Source organism: Ictalurus punctatus, chromosome 5 (assembly GCF_001660625.3).
Source record: "Ictalurus punctatus breed USDA103 chromosome 5, Coco_2.0, whole genome shotgun sequence".
Classification (NCBI taxonomy): Eukaryota; Metazoa; Chordata; class Actinopteri; order Siluriformes; family Ictaluridae; genus Ictalurus; species Ictalurus punctatus.
In genome coordinates, this window is record NC_030420.2 from 33,914,751 (window position 1) to 33,934,808 (window position 20,058).

The 20,058-nt window shown below is 44.2% G+C and overlaps 1 protein-coding gene across 2 annotated transcripts in view; it reads right to left on the reverse strand.

The window, feature by feature from the left end:
- Positions 1-912: 912 nt before the first annotated feature.
- def6a (DEF6 guanine nucleotide exchange factor a) overlaps positions 913-20,058 on the reverse strand; it is a 19,442-nt gene continuing 296 nt past the window's right edge. Inside the window, exons 2-11 of one of the 2 annotated variants that reach the window (XM_017467799.3) lie at positions 15,629-15,769; positions 13,990-14,169; positions 10,097-10,324; positions 8,309-8,455; positions 8,115-8,223; positions 6,191-6,489; positions 5,914-6,080; positions 3,982-4,180; positions 3,707-3,797; positions 913-2,018 (exon numbers count right to left, since the gene is read on the reverse strand). In XM_017467799.3, coding sequence (XP_017323288.1) covers positions 1,855-2,018; positions 3,707-3,797; positions 3,982-4,180; positions 5,914-6,080; positions 6,191-6,489; positions 8,115-8,223; positions 8,309-8,455; positions 10,097-10,324; positions 13,990-14,169; positions 15,629-15,769 — 1,725 coding nt within the window. In that variant the 3' untranslated portion in view covers positions 913-1,854. Of the gene's footprint in view, positions 2,019-3,702; positions 3,798-3,981; positions 4,181-5,913; positions 6,081-6,190; positions 6,490-8,114; positions 8,224-8,308; positions 8,456-10,096; positions 10,325-13,989; positions 14,170-15,628; positions 15,770-20,058 lie in introns of both variants that reach the window. The other variant, XM_017467800.3, reaches the window with a different exon arrangement.

Genomic DNA, 20,058 nt, shown 5'->3' on the forward strand with positions numbered 1-20,058 from the left:
TATATAAATACATGTTAAATTGCACTGTTGTGCACATGCGCAGTGTGGCCGTTGATAGATTAGCAGGGGTTCTGATTAGCATATAAACGTCCTACAAACACGCGATTAAAACCGTTATAATTCGTTAGAACGAATATCGACGTCACCACGGTTGTATTTTTTTTTTTTTAGTAGTAGTGACGTAACAGCGCCCTCAAGTGTACAAGTACAATAAATCAACAAACAATTATAGCCGTTTTAATTAAATAATAATATTTAAATAATAATAATTAAATAATGTGTGCATATTGTGATTATATATATATATATATATATATATAAATGTAATATTTTCTGAAGTCTGTGCACGTTGCCAGTTTTCAAAGATTTTTTAAAGGGCCATTTAAATTAAATATTAAAGCAATAGTTTTCTTGGATCATGTCCATTTTGTGTCCTTATACATAAGCCTTATGCAACAGAACATTTAGAGATGTTTAGAACCATGACCCAGTGAAGCCGTTTCATATTCCAACTCATTCGGCAGTCAGAGCAGAGGCTTAATTAGAAAACAGGAAATCTGACGTGCACTTTGCACATTTTTTGTAAGAAAGAAAGAAAGAAAGAAAGAAATCATCCACTCACAGAAAGCACACGTTGAAACCTGGCATAGAGCACTATAATGATTTGACTAAAACTCAAGTGTTTACCCTCCAAGCGTGTGAGGAGTGTGCTCGGTTGTGACATGTTTCTGCAGCATTAGCAGGAAGTGCAGAAACCACAGTGGCTTCAGACTTTCAGCTCGTTTCCTTCACTCCTATGCGCTCTGCAACTCAAGATTCAAATCTGAAGAGCAAGAAACCACCGAACCTTTTCAGCTTTGTGTGTGTTAGTATGACTGGAAACTGTGTGTGTCATCATCTGAGACGTTGGTATTGTGTGTCATGATGATTTATTGTACACTTAGCCTTTACATGCAGATGAAGCAATAAAAAATATAATGTGGAACACAGAATGAACGTTAGCTAAGTTTACAAGCACACTCAAGGCCTCGGCATACTTAATAACGTCTGCGCGGTTTATATGACGACGAAACCACCCTCTTCAGCTTATTTACTGAATTTGCCATCAGCTATGGGTGCTCCAGTACTGCAGGTGGCGCTGTTGAAATTTCATGACCATTTCCACGACTACAGGAAGATGATTGCTTGCTGACAGGAGTACATAAACACGTGAAGAGGAAGAACTGCTGTAAACTATTTCGCTCTATATTTACATAAAGAGACCATTAAATAAACTGGGGGATGAGGCATGAGGACGGCGAGTTTAGCACGCTAGTGATACACTGACAAGAAGGCCCACTTTTTTTTTTTTGCTCGACAGTACTGTCACGTCGTCCGCACTAGCCGAATGTCACGTCTGCATGAAGTATGCCGAGGCCTTTAGTTCTCAGTTCCTCTGAGAAAAGCTCAGTGTAATCATCATACATCTGTGTACATCATGTACATCATGTATACATCTACAAGCAAAATTCAGGATGAAAACTTGTGTGCACAGTTAATATTTTCCACAACAAGTGTGTAAACACGGGAGCGGTGTTCTATTCTGGATTAGCTGCATTAGTAGCCGTATGCTTTGCTTCGATCCTGTCATGCATCTTAAAGAAAGGGTTAAGTATTGAGGTAAATCACTGCAAGTCCATGGGGTTTCAGGAGGTTTACGCTGCTGAAGTGGTGGCTTCAGTAGTGCACTCTCTCTCTCTCTCTCTCTCTCTCTCTCTCTCTCTCGTATGGATATCTGTGATCGTTTGTCACACTAGTCAAGCACCCTGCCAGTGAAGACCGCAACCGAGGTGTGGATTTGGTTGGCCACGCCCCTCAGTGTGTGTCCATGGTTCCATTGGAGGCCTTTGAGAGTAGGTTCTCCGCCGTGTTCTCTTTGCTCTCCTCATCCTGTTCGCTGCTCGTCCTTCTGAGCCGCAGTGCCGGATCCTTCTGCGGCGGGATGCGGAAACTGGAGTAGCTTCCCACCGACCGCTTGTCTGCAAAACACACGGAGGATTCGACATGTACACAGCCTGAAATGCAAATCGTCACTTTCATCTATCAAAGCTGCGGGGACGGGGGCGCAGGGCTTCAAAGCACTGCTTCTATTGGTGAAAGAAAGAAATGATAGAAGTAGTTACGAAGAAAGAAAGAAAGAAAGAAAGAAAGAAAGAAAGACGGGTGCTAATATCGAACAGCTTCAACAGAGAGAAGGACAGAAAGCAAGCTATAGATGCTATTATTTATATTTTTTATATATATATATATAGCCAACTTGATGTACTGAGAGACACACTAATGTGTGTGTGTGTGTGTGTGTGTGTGTGTGTGTGTGTGTAAGAGAGAGAGAGAGAGAGAGAGAGAGAGATGCTAATGAAGGTTTTCTTGTCAAGTCAAATCAAAGTGAGCTCCAGGATCCCCGGTTCGATCCTCACCTCGGGTTACTGTCCGTGTGGAGAGAGAGAGAGAGAGAGAGAGAGAGAGTAAATGAATGAATGAGAGAGTGTGTGTGTGTGTGTGTGTGTGTGTGTGTGTGTGTGTGCGCGCGTGCACGATGCCCTGCGACCGACTGGCATCCTATCCAATGTATATTTTGGCCTCGCGCCCAAATGTTCGCCAGGAACGTTCCGGTTCCGATCCGCCGCCACCCCGACCAGGACAAAGCGCTTACTACAAACGCGGGTCCAAACGTTCCTGATCCGAACCCGAGTGCTGGTGACCTTAATGCACTTTTGTTCTTGTAATGAAGTGCGTATGGAATAGCAAACCAGAGATGCTGTATAAACAAAACAAAATGGAGGACCACCTCTCAGCTCCCCCGGGAAAGTCTACAGCAGCGTGTAGTAAAGACGGACCCGACAGATACCCGAACCTTACATTCAGGAGAAATAATCTGTATTCTGTTACTGGACCAACTTGTGATGCTCTTGCAGACAATCGAAGCTCTCATGAGAGTTGGCCAAGCCAGTCTGGATGTTCTTTGGTGGACACGGAGAAGGCTTAGGACCATGTTCGCTGATGTATTCGGGATTGTTGTGTCCACTACTGTGATGTTCATGAGGATATCAAGTCAGGAGAGCATCTGAAGACGACACTGATCGAAGTTGTCCTTCATCACATCACGGAACACTTTAGCGCTGAATATATAAAGCACTGAAGTGAGACATCGGAGCTCGGAATTTTCACCCTCCGTAGCTTCAAGTTACAGATTGGGCGAAAAAAAAAAAGCATGGACGCCTCGATGTTCGTCTCGGGACCGTGAACTGTAGAGTCAGTGTTGTAGATTTCACAAGCGAATATGTCTGCGTGTTGAAGAAGTGCTACTGTTGATGAGCGGCCATGTTGTTTTGACGTCACTTGCTGATTTCGGCGTTGAGGAGGCCGTCCCGAGTTTCCGAATAGGAATTCTGAGTCACGGGGGCCGTTTTCTTGTTTGTTTTTTTCTTTTCCTAGTCATAGGTTGGGAATTTATTTAAGTTAGGAGTTTATTCGAATGCAGCAAGATGCCATGATTCTCTCCTGGAAAAGGAGGACACGTCCTCTCCGAATAAAGGGAGGGTTACCAAGCGCAAGGTGAGGAGTTTGGGGAGTAACGGGACGATGGAGATTGAGATCGGTCACATGGTTAGGGACAGCAGTAATTTTATGTTTAAAAGACAAAACACACACACACACACACACCTACCTCCGGGTCCAATAGGGTGCATCAGTCTGTTCATCTGAACGTTCCAGTGTTTGACATTAGTGCTCGCCTGCCGGAGCTTCCTCTGAGCAGCCTGACACACACACACACACACACACACACACACACACACACACACACAATCAACTAAAACGATTAATCCAAGAATAAAATTTTAACCAAAATACAATCAAACATGAAACGTACACAAAGCCAGTCTGTAGTGGTGTGTGTGTGTGTGTGTGTGTGTGTGTGTGTGTGTGTGTGTGTACACTGACCACCACGTCCTGCTCCACTCTGTGTCTGTTAGCTCTGATCTCGTCTAGCTGTTTCTGCGCCTCCTCCAGCGCTCGCGTTTTGTTCTCCATCTCCTGTTTGAGCTCCTCTTTCTCCTTCTGCTCCCTCTGAATGAACTCCTCCTGCTCCTCCTGCAGACACATCAGGGACTTCATCTTCTCCTCCTCCTCCTCCAGCAACCTGCACAGTAGTCATCATCATCATCATCATCATCATCATCTCTTCCTCCTCCAGCAACCTGCATAATCACTAGCACAAGCACCACCACAGTCATTACCATCATGACTTTCAACATCACTATTACCACCTTCATCATCACCACCACCTTCATCATCACCACCACCATCAGCACTGCCATCATCACCTCCACCACCATCATCACTACCATCATCAGCACTGCCATCATCACCTCCACCACCATCACCATCACCTCCACCACCATCAGCACTGCCATCATCACCTCCACCACCATCAGCACTACCACCATCAGCACTGCCATCATCACCTCCACCACCATCAGCACTACCATCATCAGCACTGCCATCATCACCTCCACCACCATCACTTCCACCACCACCACCACCACCATCATCACCATCATCACCTCCACCACCATCAGCACTACCACCATCAGCACTGCCATCATCACCTCCACCACCATCACTTCCACCACCACCACCATCAGCACTACCATCACCACCACCACCACCATCACCTCCACCACCATTTGCTTTTCCTCCTCCGGCGAACTGCATAATCATTAGCTCTATTACAACTAATACCATCACCATCAATTATCAGAGCCGTCATCGTTCCTCCTCCTCCTTCTACACATATTCCATAGGAGCTATGCATTTTGAAGTTGGAGTACTCTGCTGTGAGTTATCACTCAAAAATACACCAATGGAGTCTTCTTATTTCCTCCCAGTAAAAACAGCAGATGATCCAACTGACATCTACAGGATGTCCCAAAGTCTCCATACACACATCCTTATATATTTATTTATTTATTTCAGATAGCCTTTAAGAACGCCTTTGACAAAAGAAGAACGTATTGAGAATCTCAATTCTCATGGCTGGATCGGGAAGCTGTCGCAAGGTTGCGATGGACTTTAACAGGAAACATGGCGAGTACATCTCTCACACACACACACACACACACACACACACACACACACACACACACACACCACACAGTTGCCAAACTGTTTAACAAATTCAAAAAGACTGGAAGAAGTGTTGCGGACCAACCGAGAAATAGTGGACCTCCACGAACATCCACTGACGAAGGCACAACCTACGTGGTGCTGGCAAACACACTCCCCTGCGTATGGAGACTTTTGGGACACCAAAAAAAGATTGACACCAAGTAAGCCCCGCCCCCTTCCTCCATCTCATCTTTTGATTTGATTAAGTGCTCTTATCTGGACTGGATCTTCCAGCATGAACGATGCGCCGACGTCTCGTCCTCACTGTCCTTCACGGTGAATGGGAAATGTTTTCAGTTCGTTCATATTAAATAAAATCCATCATTAAAAAACGTTTTTTTTTGGTCATGATTATTACACAGTTAACCGAAACAGACAGGTGTTGTCTCAAGCACACCTGATTCAACTAATCAAGCGCCTTATTTTGCAATGCGGGTTGAATAATTTTGACTGCAGCTCTGTGTGTGTGTGTGTGTGTGTGTGTGTGTGTGTGTGTGTGTGTGTCTAAGTTTAGTGTGAGATGAACACTTCCTCTGGTGACTTCCTAATGAACATTGTGTAAGTGCTTTATACATGAACTTGTCCACACTTTACTACACTGATACACTTTACTCATGACACAGCAGTGCGTGTGTGTGTGTGCATGTGTGTGTGCATGTGTGTGTGTGTGTGTGTGTGTGTGTGTGTGTGCGCGTGTGTGTGTACCTGGCTTGTTTGTACCGGTGCTGCTCCTCGTCCTGTCTCGCTTTGATCTCCTGCCTCAGCGCCTCCTCTAACCTCTGCTGCATCTCCTCCAGCTCTCGGATTCGCCTCCTCTGACGCTCGGCCTCCTCCTCCTTCAGAGCCATCTCAGCCTGCATAAACACACGTGCCTGCACGCACGCACACACACGTACGTTAGCACTTATCCTATTATTATTATTATACAGTTATACCCACACACCCATAACCAGCAGCCCCCCCACCTCCACCCCACCAGTACCTCCTGCGCCTCTCTCAGCTGGAGCTCCAGTGCTTGCTGGAGCTGTTCGTGCTGTTCGCGTCTCCGCTGTTCCTCTTGTTCTAGCAGTAGTTGCGCCTGCCTCTGCGCCTCCTTCAGCAGCTCCAGCTCAGCGTTCTTGCGCTCGCGTTCCTCCTGCAGCAGGTGGAGGTGCTGCAGCTCCTGCTCCTTCTCCTCCCGCCTCCTCTCCCTGCGTTCACGCTGCTCCCGCCGCTTCAACTTCAGCTCCTTATGCAGGGAGCACTTCCCCTCCGCGTGTAGCCGGATCGCCGTCTGGATCGCTGGCGGACCAAACGCAACATCGCGCTTCAGTCCACGTCCCAAATTCATCCCACAGGCCACATAAACATCACCACAAACGTCTCACTATCTTCATTCCGTCGTGGAAACGTCCCAAACCGCACACTTTTGACTATATAGACTGCATTAAAACCATCACCGGTCTATTGTGGACATGTCCTAAACCACACAATCCCTATATAGACAACAAACACCATCACAAATGTCTTACCTCTATCAGTGCCCACTGGACACGTCACAATCCACACCCTGTTTACTCTACAGGCCACATCATCAACCTCTATCGAACACCAATCCATTGTGGACACACATTATTTCCTGTATAGACTACATTAACAACATCATCAGTCCACTCTGGACACGTCCCAAATCACACATCACTGGTCCATAATGACACGTTCACACTGGACACGTCTCAAACCACACCCTATCCTACACCATTATAGACATCTAACTATTCCATTCCTACTATTTTATTCCTAACCAGTCCGTCGTGGACCTGTCCCAAACCACACGGTGGGGCAGTCTTGTGGTAGCTCGACGGTTAGATCATTGGGGTACTGACTGGAAGGTCGTGAGTTTATATACCGTACTAGATTCATCAAGCTGCCACTCTCGGGCCCTTGAGCAAGGCCTTTAACCTTCAACTGTCCGGTTGAATCCTGTCTCAATCGTACGCCGCTTTGAATAAAAGCATCAGCCCATTCGCTGTGTACTCATTCCCATTTCATTCATACAGCGCTTTAAGAATATACACCGTTTTACAGAAATCCGGATTTAGACTTCGACTTGGATCCCTAATGAGAAAGCCAGAGGCAGCAGTGGTGAGGGCAAACTTCCCTGAGATGACACGAGGAAGAAACCTTGAGAGGAACCAGACACAAAAGGGAACGCGTCTTCTCCTGGGTGATACCGGATAGTGTGATTATGAGTCATTACTTTCCCACAACTGTGTGCTATAAACAGTCAAACAGCTATATACAGCGACAGCGTCAAACAGCATTGAGTAGACCTTCAGTATGACTACCTGGGTCTTTTTTGGCCATCAGTCCAAGGCATCCGAGTAAAATTCTCCACTAACGAATGAATAAGACTTGGGCGTAAACTGTTTGGAGCAATCTTTTGGCAATCCAAGTAAAACCGTCCATAGGACTGTTTGGTGTATCCATGTGGTACAGTAGCATTCTCCTCGGCATGTCCACACAAACACCATCACAAAGCTCAGTACACTGTGGACGTGTCCCAAACCGCACACACACCGCTTACTCTATAGGCCACTCAAACCCTATCACCAGCATTAGACATGTCCTAAACCACACACCCTATGCCCTATATACTGGCGTCTAACTTCTATCTTACGCCATTTATCAGTGTTAGCATACGCTCACAGTGCATTATGGGTAACACACGCGCTCCCTTATACACCGAGACGAGCACTGGGTGAAAACCCAGCAATAAAATAACGACTATCAGGAAGTCCTGTTAGAACAAATTGTGGTTCTAGTATTTGGGACAGAGCCTTTAAATGAGCGAGGCTGCAGCAGGGCGTGAACTTTAGAAAGGAAAAAAAGAGAGAAGTATGGTGAGGAGAGTGGAGGTCACTGACCTGTCGTCCACTCCTGACGCTGTTTGGTGTCTGAGGCGCTGAGCTCGAACGTCTTGGAGATCGTCTTCAGGCAGAACATACACCTCTTCCCATCTCTGTCTGGTAGAACCTGCAGAACACACACACACACGGTAAGGGCTGGTAGGGTTTGACAGCAGAGAGCAACCCCCCCCCCACCACACACACACACACACCTCTACGCAGCAGTTGGTGTCCAGTGTGATGCTGCCCTTGCGCTCTTTGCGGTCTTCACTGACGTAGTAGTCCAGAGAGTTCGGCTTGAGGGTGAACCAGCGCTCCGTCCAGTTCCTCCTCAACTGACCTTTCTTCCATAGGTAGCCCTGATACACACACACACACACACACACACACACACACAAACACACACACACACACAAACACACACACACACACACACACACACACACACACACACACACACAAGCATAAACGTAAAGTGTTTCATCTGTCTAAATGAAAGGGATCTGCTGAAGTCTGTAGAGGCCTTCCACCGGTATGCTCGCAGTGTTTCAGACATCCCATCATGCCTCCTCTCTTGCTTTCACAGCTCCCTCGTATCCCAGTCCCCTAGTTTTACAGATTGCTAGTTTGTTGTCCCCTAGATTCCCAGGATCCTAATTTCTTAGTTACACAGGTTCCTTAAATTATAGTCCCCTACTTTCTCAATATTTCTTTTAGTTTCCAAGGTCTCCTATTTGCTAAGGTTCTATGTTGACTAGTCTCCATATTTCCAAGGTCTCCTATTGTTTGGTAGTCTCCTAGCCTCCCAAGTTTCTGATTTCCCAATCTCTTACTTTCACAGTTCCTTGTCTCCCAGTCCTCTAGGTTCATGGGTTACTTTAAAGTCAGCTGGACTCCTGGAATACTTGTATCCTAGATTCTTCATTTCACCTGTGTGATTTAGTCCCCGAGTCTTTCATGTTCCTTGATAGTTCCTTACTTAGTTTTTCTTCTGTTCACTGAGGTTCCTTCCTTCATAGTCTTTCTGTTTCCGAGAATCCTTGTTTAATAGGCTCCTACTTTCCAAGTTACCGTGTATCTGAGTCTCTTTCACAGGTTTCTAATCTTCTAGTCCACTAGTCTGTCATGTTCCTTTGCTTGGTCATTTTTTTTTTTTATATCTCCAATGACTGATAGTCTCCTACTTACTGGGGTTTCCTGTTCACTAGTCTACATGTTTCCAACATTCCTTGTCTGATTGTGTCCTAGCCTCCCAGGTACCTCATTTCTTAGTCTCATACATTCACAGGTTCCCCATCTCCCAGTCCCGTTGGTTCACAGGTTGCTTTACAGTCTACTAGATTCCTGATATACTAGATTCTAACATGTACAGGTGTGTTTTTTGTTTCCAAGGTTCTATGTTTGACATTCTCCAATTCATTGAAGTTCTTTGTTTACTAGTCTCCTTCTATCTATCCAAGGTTCCGTGTTTGATAGTCTGCTACTTTCCCCAGGTACCTTGTGTCCTAGTCTCTTATCCCACAGGTTTGTAGTCTTCTAGTCCTCTGTTCTATCTTGTTTGATAGCATAATAGCTTCCCAGCATCCTTGTTTCATAGTCATCTAGTTTCTCAGGCTCCTTGTTTGCTTGTCTCCTAGTTTCAAGGGTTTATTTTTTCCAATGTTGCTAGTCTTCTAGTCCACCAAATTCCATCGTTCCAACATATGGACATTAAAGCAAGAGTTTCCTCAGAAGGCAGTGTATTAACTCTGGATAGCCAAGACTGTTCCTTGGTATTTGCTTGAGTGAGTTAGCTAGCTAGCAAAATCTATACTATCTTGACTAGGTTATAGGTCATATTCACCGAGCGGGAAAGGGAGGAGTTCATTACCACCATAACTCCCATTTCCAACCCCTCTGTATGACAGCCTATGTAAGCCCTGACACAGGTACTATAGCAGTCTTGCTTTTCATAGAAATGCCACCCAAGTCTACACCCTCAAAAAGACGCACTCCCCTACCTCCTTCAGCACATCCCCCACTATCTCTCGATACACTTCCTCGATGGCCATGCTGACTATTTCCTTGGTAAGTCCTCTGGTCAGCTTCCCAGTGTTCATCATCTCCAGGAACGCCCACACACTGAAACCGTTCTGCTGAATGGAATCCTGGGAAATAAAGTCCTCCAGCTCCACACAGTTCAGCTCCACACTCATGGCCATGCATAGCTTCTTCAGCAGGTACTCCACCTGAGGGGGAGGAGAAGCACATGATAGAAGGTGTTATAGCACTTTTCCAGTGTGGTACAGTAACAAATACCACATTTTGTCATTATCTCTATTACAGAGCGAGACGTGCTATGACAAAGTGTCACACTGAATTCGGTTACCCCGTCTTGCCGATGCACCACTGATCGAAAAAGAGAAACGATCAGAGCTAGAAATTAGGACGGGTCTGAAGTAATCGTGACAGAGCTCATTTTGAAAAAGCTCAAGGCTGTGTCCTTAAATCACATGAATAACACCAACACAGACGGAAACATGAGATTTAAAACAGGCAGTGTGCTCGAGCTGTGGTGAGGATATTATTCACGCAACTCAATGTGGCGAGACATCTTGGCATCTAGAAGTGTGAAGCAACATTTAACACGGACAACCTCCTCGTATTCAATGGTTATGTGGCGGACAATAGCTGGTGTTGTGATGTTAGAGTGGGTTTTGAACCACCTCGGTGTCTCTGGGCTTTAAATATTGGGTCAGTGGTACTCCTGGGGTTATCCTTTTACTCTGACAGCGTAGAGGGGTGATTACTGATCACCACCGTTCTCAACAACCAATCACTGATCACCATTATTCTCAATGACCAATAACAGATCATCATTGTTCTCAACAACCAACCACAGATGATCACTGTACGCAATGACTAATCACTGATCACCATTGTTCCAAATGACCAATCAGTGATCATTGTTCTCAAAACCAGTCACAGATCACCATTGTTCTCAATCAGTACGTTTACACGGACAACAATAATCCAATATTAACCTGATTAAGACGATACTCCGATTAAGAAACTACCATGTAAACAGCAAGTTTTAATTACCTTAATCTGATTAAGGTCATACTCGAAGTAAGCTCTAATCGAACTAAGACGTGTGGAGTACTCATGTTTTAGTCGCGTTATGGACGTGCGTCACAGACATGTACACACCTTAATCACACTATTAACGCCGTGTGAGAGTTTTCACCACATTTTGCGGCGGGACACGATCACACACAGTAACACTCAACCGTTTTACAGCGAACGAGAGAGTTCGGCTGCGTCCCAAACCGCGTACTTGCCTACTATAGGCCTGTAGTGTGAAAAAATACATGCATCTCGGCTACTATATAGACGGTAAGTACGCGGTTTGGGACGCAGCCCACGGCTTCAAGCAGTCGTCTATTAGCACGTACAGCACGACGAATAATTAACCGCACTTGAAGCGTCCGTAAAAAAAAAAATTATATAAAAACATCCAAAACTGTATACGGTACCATAACGAAGACCAACTGTATGTTGCTACGTGAAATTCTGGAGGGACGTCGGACGGCGTGGCGACGTAATGACGCTGCTGTTAATCTAACTATGTTCTAAAACATGTAAAACGGGAACATGACAGGAGTATTCTAAAAGCGACTCATGTAAACACCTTAATCACATTATTATCTTACTCAGAGTAAGGCCAATCATTAGATTACTGCTGTCCATGTGAACGTAGTCACTGGCTGATCACTGATTACCATTGTTCTCAACGACCAATCACAGATCATTGTTTGTCCACGCACTCGCATCTTTCTTCTAAGTTTTAAACTCTCTTCTTAGTGATATTTACAGTAATAACATCGAGCTCAGTTTTATTCTATGCTGATCATATTCAGAAAATCTTCCTTCTTCATGTAACACGTTCTGATATGTAAAGCTTCATGATGAGTTGTTGAATATGCAAATGAGTCTTTTGGGTGAATTTTTTAAGCATGACTAAGTACTTTCCCCCGAAAAGAGTTGATGATGCACTAAAAACGCAGCTGGATCATACAATAACACACCCGATCTGGTACTCTGGGTATAACTGCGTTCGGTGTGTGTTCAGATCGCGTGTTAATGTAACAGTGACATGATGCATTGCGCGACACTAGATTAAATCATAAAAGTAAAAACTGTACAACTACATGAGCATTATTATGCAACATCAGTGGCATCTGCTTTCTTGCGCGCTCTCTCTCTCTCTCTCTCTCACACACACACACACACACACACCTCTCCCTCTTGCAGTGAGTGAAACTGCTAAATGCCACGCTGCCTACAGGAAATAACCAAAAACCTCACGGAAAGAGAAGCTAAAAGGCAGCGGAAAGAGTGCAAGCATGAAAAAGAGAGAAGAAAAAGTCGACCCGATTTTCTGTGCTCAGATCGAGTGAATAACAAAAACACACGCAAACACACACACACACACACCCCTTTATATTCACTGTACCCCAGAGCTGCTGTTTGATTTAAAGTCCAGGTTTGATACTAAATACGCACATTACAGTACATCTACAGCACGTATGACAGCAGCGTACGGGACCGGAGCTTCATTAACGTATCAAATATGCGACTTTATTAGAACGCGAATTCGAAACTCTGCAGCGATAAAGGCCGTAGCATTGTACACACCTGACAGAAAGGATTACCACAGCTGTTTCTTATGAACTTTTAACCGACACTGGAGCAACACGGCAAAATAAATAAATAAATAAATAAATAAATAAACAAACAGTTCCGGTTACTTGACATTTTCCTGAAGGTTTTGCGGTATAAATGCGCGACAAGAGCCACACGACGGACTTTCTTCACGGAAATAATCCCGTCTTCGACGCTGTACAGAGCTGTAGGATTTTATGAAAGCGTTCCGTTTGATAATTCCAGCTGACGAAGCAGAAATAAACGCAGGAGGAATCAGGATTGTTCAACACAGCAGCCATGCTCGCTAGGTTAGCTTTCTTTTGCTAGATTAGCTTTTGCTCACTAGGTTAGCATTCAGACAGTAGATTCGCTTTCAATCACTAGCTGAGCTTTTACTCGGTGGGTTAGCCTTCCCTCACTCTGTTGCTTTTACACGTGAGGTTGTTTTTGGTATTTTTATTATTTTTTTTGCTCATTAGGTTAGCTTTCTCTCGATACATTAGCTTTGGCTCCCTACGTTAGCGTTCACTCGGTGGATTAGCTTTCAATTGCTAGCTGAGCTTTTACTCAGTAGGTTAGGTTGCACTCACTCTGTTAGCTTTCAGTTGCTTGGTTAGGTAACACTCACTAGGTTAACCATTCACTCAACATGCCCAGTCATTTAGTTTTCACTGGAAGCTAGCTTGTGCAGCGTTCTGATAAAGCCATGTCAGCGCTGTGATTGGTTGTAGTGAAGCTCTCATGCGTTTTACCTACAATTAGCTTCACCCACTTTACTGCTAAAGGGAGATAGAAAGAGATAAAAGGAGCTGCTAAACCACGCTGCAGATGAAATTGTGACAGCAGCACATTTCAAAACCCGGCGCTTTCTTACTTCCTGCCTCAGTGCAACCTGAGGTTTGGGCTTCAGAAACGCCTTAACACAAAACACACGCATCACCACAACACAGCAGCTTGTATCACATCTCACCGGGCTAGTATACTCAACGCAAACGAGCGAACACATCCGATTACGTGTTCATAGGTATCCAAGAACCGTTCGTTTCCAATGCATTGTGGGTAATCCTTTACAATTAGCCATTGTGAGTTAGCTTTGAGTTGTTTAACTCTAGTGTTTGCGACTATTGTGCAAATTAGCTCGCACTTGGGTTAGCATTTGGCACCTGGTTTAGTTCAACGTTAGCATTTAGAGTAGTGTGTGTCTCACCTCATCAGGGATCATCACCAGCGGATATTTGTCCTCCGAGAGGAAGATGAAGAGACACCAGAGCCGGAAGGCGTCTTTCTGAGGCAGGATGCTGTCCCCCTTCGGCCTGTAGTTCTTCTTGGCAGTGAGAGTCCAGCAAAGCTCGTCCACGTTCTCCTTCACAAACTTGCCCTCCTCCACCTAATCACACACACACACACACACACACACACACACTTTGGGTCAGTAATGTTATTTGTATTGTTGTTCATGTCTTGTTCTCTTCGGTTCATCTGTAGCCTGGTTCTGTTGGGTCAGTGTTGCTCTGGTTCTGGTAGGGTGCCAGTGTAAGGGTTCTGGTTGTGCTAGGTCATTAGTATTATTTTCTGGGTCCGTAGTGTTCTGTTTCTTTGGAATCAGTAGAAGACCATTCTGATTCATTTGAGGCAGCAGTAGATGTCCTGATACTTTTGAGTCAGCAGTAGGTGTTTGGAATCACTTGAGTCAGTAGTAGACGTTCTGAATCATTTGAGTCAGTAGTAGACGTTCTGATTCATTTGAGTCAGTAGTAGACGTTCTGATTCATTTGAGTCAGTAGTAGACGTTCTGATTCTTTTGAGTCAGTAGTAGACGTTCTGATTCTTTTGAGTCAGTAGTAGTCGTTCTGATTCTTTTGAGTCAGTAGTAGTCGTTCTGATTCTTTTGAGTCAGTAGTAGTCGTTCTGATTCATTTGAGTCAGTAGTAGTCGTTCTTATTCTTTTGAGTCAGTAGTAGTCGTTCTGATTCTGTTGAGTCAGTAGTAGACGTTCTGATTCTGTTGAGTCAGTAGTAGACGTTCTGATTCTTTGGAGTCAGTAGTAGACGTTCTGATTCTTTGGAGTCAGTAGTAGACGTTCTGATTCTTTGGAGTCAGTAGTAGACGTTCTGATTCTTTGGAGTCAGTAGTAGTCGTTCTGATTCTTTTGAGTCAGTAGTAGTCGTTCTGATTCTTTTGAGTCAGTAGTAGACGTTTTGATTCTTTTGAGTCAGTAGTAGACGTTCTGATTCTTTTGAGTCAGTAGTAGACGTTCTGATTCTTTTGAGTCAGTAGTAGACGTTTCTGATTCTTTTGAGTCAGTAGTTATTGTACCTATAAGTAATGAAAGTTTAATAAAAGGGTTCTGTATAATTGTACACATTTAAATATTTAAATTAATCAACCTTTTAAACGAAACATTTACAACATGCCGGATTGTTTAACAGAGAGTTTGTAAAATAAATCTGTACTGAGGGGGTCAGTGAATGTTGTTGTTTAAATGCAAATATTTGAATAATAACAACAAAGACACCAAAACTATTAAACAGGAGTGGATGTGAATCACCGGAACGGAGTGGATGTGAATTACCTGGAGGAAATAGGAGCTAGACAGGAAAAAGGAAGAGAAACAGAGAAAGAATAAATAGTGAAGCGCTCAGACTTTCAGACATCAGTGCACTTTTCAGGAGGAGTCATGAAGCAGTCGCTAAGGGAGAAAAAGATAGAAAGAAATGAAGACGGGTAAAAAGAAGAGAAGAGAAACGTGGCAATTTTGTTAGAGCAAGAAACATGTTAGGAAGAACGGGAAGAAAAAAAAAGGACAAGAAAGGAAGGAAGGAAGGAAGGAAGGAGACAGGTGGTACCTTATCGAGTATGTATTTGTTAAGGTACGGCATGTAGCCCTGACTAGAGACCGGTCCATCATCATCATCACGGAAATGCTCCTCCAGAGCGGCCGGGTCGTGAGGGATACACAGCACCGTACACAGGTTATGAGACAGAACCTGCAACACACACACAAAACACCATATACAGGTTATGAGACAGAACCTGCAACACACCCATACACACCCCACTGTACAGAGTAAAAGATAGAACCTGGCACACACACTCACACACTCTCTCAAAACACCATACACGTTATCAGACAGAATCTGGAACAGACACACACACACACACACACACACACACACACACACACAGAATCTGGAACGGACAAACACACACACTTCCTGTTCCGTTTATTGATTGAGGTTCAATAATGAGAAGTCTGAGAACTTCTGCTTGTGTCCTGTAAAGTGCTTGTCGTCGGGGGGGCGTGGCCACGCTTGATCATTAACAGGTCACATGACCCTAAAAAAACTGTAGTCTGTACCTGTGCGAGGACCTCGATAACTTCCCTAAACCCCCTGAAGTGTCGCGTCTCTCACACGTTACCTTCAACCGTCATGTTAATGTTCTGCCCTGTAAACTTTCGCGAGACGATGGAAAAGACTCGGCGCTTCCTGGAGCGTCGTTCCCACACCGCCATCTTTACCCACACGTCCTCTCAGACGGGATATACAGCACATGACCCGGAGAACTGCACGTACACGTTAAACCCGACACGTGACACGTCTGTAAAAACGGACAGATTCGGAAGCTGATGGATACTCGAGTAATAATGTCATTACACACGTCCACGTGGAAAACTAATCCCATCTAAATAGGGCTCGAAAGACATCTAAAGAACCTCGAAGTAATTTATTCCACATTTCCGCTCTGTAGCCGAGACCCAAGAAGCTAACCTGACTATTACAGGTTCGGGTTTTGAACGAGTCGCTGCCTCGGGACTGGGATACTGCAGGATCCGGAACGGGGGGACCGGGGGAGGGGCGTGCGGTGCGAATGAACGAGCGATCAGATATCAGACCTGCAGGACGAAAAAGATCCGTTTGTGTAACAGCTACATTAATCCCGATTGAAATCCCTAATCTGTTTATATTTTGAGAAACACAACCGGTTACGCTCATCTGAAAATGTTCCCCCGGAAGTAGGGTTTAAAAAAAAAAAAAAAAAAAAAAAAAAGGATATACATTACCCAGAATGCAGTGGTGTGTCTCTCTCTAGAAATTACACCTGCAGGATTTTTTTTTTTTTTTTTTTTTTTTTTTTTTTTTTTTTTTTTAAATAGTTCACTGTTAATACCGATTCCACGTGTGTTCACGTCTTCAGCTAAAGTAATACAGGTGGAGATCTCACGTACCGTGATATGCGTAACACACACCTGACCCGTGTGTGTTAACACGCCGCACTAACATTAACCGCGGTGTTGTGTTTTTGATTTGATCATTTCCTCAGTATTTTGACTTTAGTGTAAATATGAACACACACACACACACACACACACACACACACACACACTTCTGTGTGTGTGTGTGTGTGTATGTATCACCACATCCGGTGGCCTCACACTAACGTCTGAAACTCGATTCAAATCAAAAAAAAAAAAAAAAAAAACCCTGTGTGTGTCAAACTCATTTAAATGTTTCCTCAGAATTACATTATATTGCTTCAACATTATTTTATACACGTGTATATATATATATATATATATATATACACACACACACACACACACATATGTGTATATATATGTATATGTATATGTATATGTATGTGTATATGTATATGTATGTGTGTGCGCGTGTGGGGAACGTCCAGGCAGCTCTGAGATGTTGAAGTGAAGAGGCTACTGGGCGAAGCAGCAAACGACAGAGGAGAATTTAAAGCGCTTTTAAGGGGAAGATATTCATGTTAAACGTATTCAGCCGTCAAAACTCGACAGCTAGGATAAACCAATCAAATAAACAGACTAACAAGCCACTGCTAGTGGTTATAGGTTAGCATTAGCATGTTCACAGACACTTTTGGGTCGTGTTTATTTTACCCGCAAACACAAGTCAAAAAACCTTCACAGTCACGTCAAGTCCTTCAGCTGTGTTCTGATTCACTGATATTTCACGCTTTTGTTTTTGTGTGTGTGTGTGTGTGTGTGTGTGAAAAATGTCGCACGCTCCTGTCTGCAGCCGCGTCCTCATTTGCAGCTTGTACACCTTTCAGAAAAATAAAGATCTTTTAAGGACCGAGGACGTTTTATTCTGAACGCCTTTGTTTTGTTTTTTTACAGCTGAGAAGACAGCGTTTTCTGTTTACGCTTCAAATAAAACGCTAACAAATTTGAATTCCGAGTGACAGGTGATGATGTCATAATGAGAGTTACAGCAGTCGACCCATCAGCATCAACTTGCACAGTGGAACTGCGCACGCGCACACACACACACACACACACACACACACACACACACGTACGTACGTAGGTGCATCTCAAAAAATTAGAATATTGTGAAAAAGTCCATCTTTTCCCCGTAATTTAATTCAAAAAGTGGAACTTTTCATATATTCTAGATTCGTTACACAAAGTGAAATATTTTGAGTCTTTTCGTTTTGATCGCGATGATCACCGCTCACGGAAATCAAACATCCAGCATCTCAAAATATCCGAATAGAGAATTTATAATACAGAAAAGTCGACCTGAGACGACTCTAATCAGAGAATTCACTCCAAACTCCTGCGAAGGTTTCCTGAGTCTTTAATCTCTCAGTCTGGGTCAGAACACACACACAATCACGGGGAAGATGGAAGTAAACGTTGCGTTTCATTTGGAAATCAAGGTTCCGGAGTCTGGAGGACGAGTGGAGAGGAACAGAATCCCAGCTGCTTGAAGTCCAGTGTGAAGTTTCTACAGTCGGTGATGATTTGGGTTGCCATGTCATCTCCTGGTGTCGGTCCAGTGTGTTTTCTCGAGTCGAGAGTCGATGCAGCGTCTACAGGAGATTTTAGATACTTCATGCTTCATCTGCTGACGAGCTTCATGGAGACGCTGATTTCCTTCTCCAGCAGGACTCGGCACCTCCCACAGTGCCAAAACTTCTAGTAACCGCTTTACTGACCGTGGTGTTACCGTGCTCGATCGTCCAGCCGACCCGCCTGACCCGAACCCCGTAGAGAATCTACGAGAGACACCCGACCCGACGACACAGACGAGCTGAAGACCGCCATCAAAGCGACCTGGACTTCCAGAACACCTCAGCAGCGCCACACGCCGATCGCCTCCACGCCACGCCGCTCCGACGCAGTCATTCCTGCAGAAGGATTAAAACCTCGACCGAGCGCATAAATGAACATCCTGTTCACAAGCTCCTCATTTCTGTATCATAAATTCTTCCAGGAGTCCCGGCACCGAAGCGAACTCGGACCCGACGTGTAGGAACAGAAAGTGATACCGCTCCAAAAACATCTTCGGATTTGAAATAACGTCGATGAAATGAACTCGTACTGACGGGGTCCGGGGCATCTATTTTACACTTCAGGGGATCCCTGCTCTAGCTCTTCCTCGGTTTTTTTTATTTTCCTTTCTTTCTTCTCGTATAGTAATATCAACAGGGGGGAAAGTTCGCTCTTCTCTTTTAGCAAGACGTTCACTGCCAACGTCTAGAACAGCATTCTGTACGTGTGATTAAACAAACATTTTTAATCTGATTAACAGCTTTCACACACACACACACACACACACACACACACACACGCGTTATTATTAATGTATTATATTTACACTGCAGTTTTAAAAGCCCTTTGACGTTCTCGTTTTAGAATAAATTGTGTGGCTTCTGCATTGTTTTTCTTGTTCATCCATTTAGTTTTTTTTTTTTCTTTTTTCTTAAAAGTTACTTTGACCTTTTCATCTGATTTATAATAAATCTCTCTCTCGGACTGGAAAAAAAAAGTTCAAGAAGTCTCCGAGCTGATTCAGAGCTTCCACTCAGCGTTCGGATAAATAATGGAAGTATTGTAAAGTAATTTCATCATTTTACTCCCCCTCCCCCACCCAAAATCCATCCGTCCATCCATCCATCCATCCATCCACCTCTTTCTATTCAAGATTTAAAAGGGGAAAAAAGAAAAAAATCAAGTTGAAATGTTGGTTTGACAGAAAGAGCAGAACATCAGCACATTTACACCATTTCATCAAACCAAGATCATCATCATCATCATCATCATCATCTCTCGTCTATGTTCACTTAAGACCCATTTTAAAATGAGATGCACACCATGTGGTGAAGGAGGCCACACACACACACACACACACACACACACACACACACACACACACACACACACACAGGGGAACAGAACAGATGATGTGAGAATAGTAGCTCTTAAAATAAAATAAAATAAACACCACCAGAAAGC